Source organism: Pavona decussata, unplaced genomic scaffold (assembly GCF_977016875.1).
Source record: "Pavona decussata unplaced genomic scaffold, jaPavDecu1.1 SCAFFOLD_175, whole genome shotgun sequence".
Lineage (NCBI taxonomy): Eukaryota > Metazoa > Cnidaria > Anthozoa > Scleractinia > Agariciidae > Pavona > Pavona decussata.
In genome coordinates, this window is record NW_028145586.1 from 3,226,166 (window position 1) to 3,232,773 (window position 6,608).

Genomic DNA, 6,608 nt, shown 5'->3' on the forward strand with positions numbered 1-6,608 from the left:
TATTAGATCTACAGGCGGAGTTTTTTTTAAGCTGAACTTATGACCTGGCATCAAGCGTTGAGATAATCGTTTCTGAATTATTCACCATCCAAGTGTATATTGTTACGAACTCACACAATGACCGGTGAATGAAGATCAGTCAGTAAAACTTAAAAAAAAAAGGGGTTGAGATGTTTTGATGTTTTGAACAACATAGTCAAGCAGATAAATTCGAGCCTGAATAAAGGCTGATAGCAAACCTGAAAGCGAGCATCGTCAACACGACGTTAATGGCGATATCCTGGGGAGGGGGGAGGGGGTTGTCTTCTTGGAGTTGGCTTTTTCTTTCAGGCCGAGCACAAACTTACAGCAAAAATTTAACATAAACAGTGTATATTCATATCTCTGCATTTTATTTTTATGTCATGTTTGTACTACAACAAACAAACAAACAAAAGTCCTTATCCTGTTCAGTCTAAATCTAACTACAACAGTTGCTAGATTTATGGTTTACTTTTTCTCTTCTCAGTTTTTTTAGGAGGAACCTTCACCGTTTTCCTTTTTATTTCACTAATATGTATCCCATGGTTTTAATGTGCTTCTCTCCGTTATCGGGCTCATATTTAGCCGCCTCATTACCGCACGTGTTGGTGTCATCAGGTTTTCCTCCGGTACCAAAACCAATTCTGGAGTTGCAGGTATCACAGTCATTTTGCTGGTTGCCAATAATACCGATCCTTGCTTTTGAATGATGGTAATTGTCACTCACTGCGTTGAACCCTTCTTTGCTACAGTTGGTCTGCAAAGATGCTTCAGAGCCAATCAATGCCTTCCACTTGTCTCGACCCAGAGAGGTTGATCGATTGCGGCCATCAGCGATCAGAGAGTACAATGAAGCGCCACTCTTGCTGATGACCAGGAACTTGACAGGTTGATTGCCGATCCTCATGCCGAGACAGATCTTGGAGAAGTTCGTATTCCAGTAAGTTGGTAGCTTGGTTTCCTGGTTGTCAAACCCCGTCTCACCTCCAGGAAGACTGAACTCGGTTTTGTTGCTCCATAATTTGGAATCGTAGTGAAACGTTGACTACAAAAGAAAACATGAAGTCGCCGCTTAGAAATATTTCCAAAAACCTTATTAATTTACTGAATCCCGTTACTTGCTGCATCAAACCCACTAAATTGAACGTCAGTTTGTTAAGGAGTTCTTTTGACAGTGTGGAGATGGGGTTATTAAAGCAGTGGTCACCATACCTGGGGCCTGGCTATGGTCCCAGGTTATTGTTCTTACCGTGGAGCTGTAGCATGCTCCTTATCATCTCTAGCGTTTTGTTGTTGTTGTTTTTGTTCCGTTGACTTACAACAAACAATATCAGTTACGGACCAAGGATGGATTGATGGAAACCACAACCTGTTATTGATTTTACCTTGTGACCATCAATTTTCATGACCAGAGTCCATCCTCCATCTCCGCATCCATCAATTCTGGTCATGTGACAGTAAACAGGGATTCTTCCTATGTCAGTTTGCAGCATGTAAGCTTTATTCTCTTGAGATCTGAATCGAAAGTTAGTTACAGATTACCCTCTTAAATCTGAATCGAAGATTGATTGAGATTAAAGATAACTACGAATTAGTAATTAAACATTGCATTAGTTTTCTTTTATTTACATTTATCTTATTTTAATTTCTTTAAAGCTTGATTACTCTTCTATAAAGAAATGATTGAAAATTCATTCTTGGTTAGTCTCCTAGGAGAGTTTTCCCTTTGTAATTTTTGTTTTCTATTTATTGTTTTTTCGTGTCCGTTTTAAAAGATAACAAATCGACAAAAATATACGAACGAAGTAGAAATAAGAATGAGAAAGCTCAGAAAGGAGGTTATCGATCGGTGTTCATGGTAAACATTGCAGCCATTGTATTAAGCAGATTATGGCAGAAATTTTTACCATTTGACAAGAGTATTTGCCAGCCTCAGAGCTGTCTTTTTGGAAAATTTGTATACTTTATACTTTAAAAAGGTGATGGTGTTAGTGTGGAAGCCGGTTTGGTGAGGGGAGGGGAGGGAGGAAGAGGTCACGTGTCACGGAAACGTAGACAGTTCACGCAGATTTTGAGATCTAAGTCTTTCATGCGAAGTTTCAAACATCAGTTTTCGCTTCTCCGGTAATATTGATGGAACATTACGTGGCTAATCGTTAATTACCCTGATCACCGCGCTTTACGAGGACAACAGCCATTTCACTTTTCACATATGGCAAATCACAACTGACGATAAATATGCCCAAGACCACTGTCCTTCAAACGTCTACGAACAGAGCTCTATAAAAAGCCATGTCACTTACTTATTCTTCCGATAAATATCTCTGCACGATGCAAACGAATCGTCACCTGTGAAGTCATCACACATTCAATGATTAAATCCAAGATTAGCTTGAATATCTTAAGTCAGAGACTCGTAAACCGGGCCAATATATATAAATATATCTAAAAAAAACTCACAAAAAGCAGTATTACTAAGTCAATATGAATATATGAAACATATGTTTGAACTTTGGATGAAAGATTTAGTAAATGCGAAGGTCTCTGTTCTATTCAGTATTAGTATAAATCTACTAGCGTTCTATTACGAATGCCGTTCTCTGGTTGGCTACGCTACCCGCTATCTATTCTGTGATAGATAGTGAGAAGCGGTTGTCAACAAAATTCAGCCCGCTTCTTCACGTTTTCGAAGTGTCTGTGAGGAGGATTTGCATAATTTACTTGTTAAGGTTTGAACGACTAGTAGATTTATACTAAAACAATTAGATTATTCGCTCTCGATTTCTATGCGTGATAGCTGATTCGGGCTGCGCCCTCATCAGCTATCACGCGATAGAAATCTCGAGCTCATAATTTAATTGTTAATTACTAACGATATAAACCTTCCGCTTGCAGCAGGTGTTCTGCAATGGGATACTCAACCCATAAAACAGGATAGCTCTTCCTGCAAATAATACTAAAATAAGACACTCACTTCCTGTACGTTTTAACACCTAATAATAATAATAATAATAATAATAATAATAATAATAATAATAATAATAATAATAATAATAACAATGATGATGATGATGATGATGATGATGATGATCTGATGTTTATTTACCAGACTCGTGTAGGGTTGTATCCAATAAAATGCCCTATTGCGCTTTACAAATATACGATTAACTACCTTAAATGGCTTACAGAAATCTAAATAGTTAATTTATTACTAAAGTAATTATGATAAATTTATACTCACCTGGCTTCCTTTTCCTTTTCATTTCCTGTAAATCAGACGAATGAAAAGTGAAAGGAGACGGGAATGTAAAAACAATGCCTAATTTTAAGAAGTCGCCTTCAGAGCCGAGCAGAGTTTCCTTCATCGTTCCGACATAATGAAGAGCACCTCTGCTCAAAGGTTCAGTCAGTTTTATGTTACGAAACTTTGTCACTAAACAAATACAACGTGCCGCCAACATCCCACGCAGACTCGCTTTACAACTAAAGACATGAACAAACCTACGCGTGTACCTTTTATTACGACTTTTAACCCATCGCTTCCTCACATCTCCAACATCATTAAAAAACATTATCATTTACTGCGCTCGTCTGACCGCTGCAAAAAGGTTTTTCCAAATTTGCCTGTTGTAGCCTTCAGACGATCTCCTAACCTACGCGACTTACTGGTCGCGGTTAAACTTTCTTCTAACTCGACTAATCCCCACCCACAACTCCCTTCCGGCTCCTATCGTTGCGGTAAAAATTGCGCCACTTGCCCATACATTTCCGATGGTCTCACTAACTACACTTTCTTTTCCACTGGTGAAACGCGCCCTATCAAATCTAACCTGACCTGTGAAACTAAAAATATAATCTACATGATCCAATGTAACCGCTGCAACTTCCAATACATAGGAGAGACTAAACGACGCTTAAAAGACCGCTTTAATGAACACCGCCGCACCATAGATAACCCTAACACTAAAACAGCCGCAGAACACTTCTCACCGCTCCTAACCACACCGCTAACGACATGCAATTAATCCCCATAGAAAAAGTGTACTCTAACCGAGACTCAATCCGTAAGGCCATGGAAGCCTTTTTAATCTCAAAAGGCAGAACACTTTTTCCACATGGCCTTAATATTCGCAAAGAAATGTACTAGCTTTTTTCCTTTTATTATTTTTTATTTTTTGTTGTTATTATTTCATTTGCTTCATATTTTATACTGTCAATCAATTTAGTTTAACGTAGTTCCGCTATTGCGCAAATATTTGTCAGCTATATAAGCGTATGTCCCAATGTAAATTTTCATTATACCTGAAGAAGGCTGGTTTGGCCAGCCGAAATATAGTAACCTTTAAATCGTAATTCTACGTTGAATCGGTCTCTGCTTCTTTTATCATTTGTATTTTTTAAGCCGATCAGATCAGTAATTGATCCAACGTATACCAGCAGGATTATCGTCCACGGTTGTTGCTTGGACTTGACTCACTTTATTTTAGAGATTCTAACAATTTTAATAATTCAGCCCGGAAACCATGAATTCAATACTAAAAAGCTTGTTGGGTCCGTTTGCAAAAATATTAGTCTCGCTTTTTGTGTGTGTTATTCTCCGAACAAGGACTTCAGGCTAACTCATAAACACTTATCTCTCACTGCAATCTACACGTTTTCCTCGGGACTGGTCTTAACATATAAATATCAGTTTATGACTTGATTTCATGAAACAATTGTTCACGATTTCACCTCAATACCAGCCCCTTGCATTGTATACAGAAAAGTGCCTCCTCTAGTCACCAGATCCCCTTCCGCGTCATCCTTGTCTGTATCCAACAGTTCCCAACTCGTCCCAGTCAACTGAAACGCTACGCAGCCACAAACTTTGGCGCAATGGCGGAAACACTCCACTGGGCTGGGCACGTTCACAGAGGCAATAGTATGCCTTACTATGGCGATATCCTTGGTGAAGATGTTGTAGGTGTACACGAGTGATGTTTTAACTTCGGTACTGTTTGATGAGGCTGTCATTGAAAGCAGCAGTACACCAATCACCACCAACTTGGGGGTAAAGTGAGGAGTCATGTTAAACTGTAAAGATTCAAAGAATTAGTTCAGGGGAGTTGGTTTCTGTTGAGATAAGGAGACGCTCCCCCTGGATGTGTGGTTCTTCAAAACCTGACTGTTTTTCAGACCAAAACATGTAATTTTCCGGTATACTCTTTCAGACCTGGCCTCTAAAATTCATAACCATTTTCAGACTTGGTTTCTAGAATCCATACCCGTTTCTGTGAAGCACTTACCCGTTTTTACTCGTGGATATGCTTTAGCATTCTCGAGTGTTAGGGGCATTCCGTATGCAAATGAATCACTCACTCCGGTGTAACCAAAAGTGGAATAATAGCCAATCCCACGTCGGAAAGAAGCGACAGCCGGAAATAGTGCTTTGAACGCATTCTCGCTGCATTCTCCAACATTAGAAGCAAGTGTCTGAAGAAGTGACAAAATGGTGTTCTTCTAAGGTGAAGCAAAAGTTTCTCAACAAATGCACATTGATACAATTAATAGCGATTGTGCACCGCCTCCACTCACCGAGGCGTAAATCTTGATATCAAAGTCGAATCGACGGTAGGTAAGAAGACAGAAGTTTGTGACCTTTCATGTATTGTTGAATTATCCGTTGAATTTCCGTTAACTAAAGGCACATACGAATAATTCCGCTACGCTTAAGACGAAATAATTGAAAATTTTCTTTGCCGCACGCGGGTCGCGTCGGGCTACAGAAATATAATTGTTGACCATTTAAATCAGCGATGTAATTATCCCTCACTTTCTGCTTCATTTTCCCGTAGAAAAGCCAAAGAGATTTGAGGATCACAGTTGCCTTTCAACACCGTTGGGCAATACTTGTACTATTTAAAGTACTTAACATAAAATATATAGCACATCACACAATAGAAGAACTTAGTGTTCACTAGAAAAATTTGCAAGATGACATCACAGTCTGTTCTTAAAGGTTGTCAAATCTTCCGCCTCAGAAATTTCCTTTGGCAGATTATTCCACTTATCGATTATGCGTATGAAAAAGGAATGTTTAAAACTATTCAAAGTTGCAGATGCAAACTTAAGTTTAAAACGGTGATTTGCTCTTAAGGGCCAAAAATCATGTGCAAACGTGAAGTCACAATTTAACGTTTAATTCATGAGTCTTTTCCCGTCATGAATTTATTTATTTCTTTTCATTGTGTTCTACAAAAACATGGCAAGCTTTTTATAAACTGATATAATTCAGGAAGTGTTCTGTTGCTGCTTTAAAATGACCAAGATATGAAAAATTAATGCTACGGTTGTCGGAAAGCCATTTAGATGTAAGAATAATAATTTGAATCTCCTTGACAAATAGGGCCTTGTGCCTTGTGTGATCGAGGCCTGAAACGCCAACTCTTTAAACTCAAACCGATGCATTCGACCAAAAATATCCGAAAATTCTGGTACAAAATCAAAATGGAACGGCAATATTCAAAAAAGTCAGTTCGTTACGAAATCTTTTGGCATTTCATTTCGATCAGACACTCGGCTCTAGCTACTCCAGCAGTGATCAACAT

The 6,608-nt window shown here is 38.7% G+C and overlaps 1 protein-coding gene across 1 annotated transcript; it reads right to left on the minus strand.

Moving 5' to 3' along the window:
- Positions 1 to 371: 371 nt before the first annotated feature.
- Positions 372 to 5,387, minus strand: LOC146463695 (uncharacterized). Its single transcript, XM_085084259.1, has 5 exons — positions 4,753 to 5,387; positions 3,263 to 3,287; positions 2,325 to 2,370; positions 1,407 to 1,536; positions 372 to 1,066 (listed from the first exon to the last, which is right to left on the minus strand). The coding sequence occupies exons 1-5, from the start codon at positions 5,086 to 5,088 to the stop codon at positions 542 to 544; spliced, it is 1,062 nt and encodes a 353-aa protein (XP_084940385.1). The 5' UTR covers positions 5,089 to 5,387; the 3' UTR covers positions 372 to 541.
- Between the last annotated feature and the right edge of the window lie 1,221 nt (positions 5,388 to 6,608).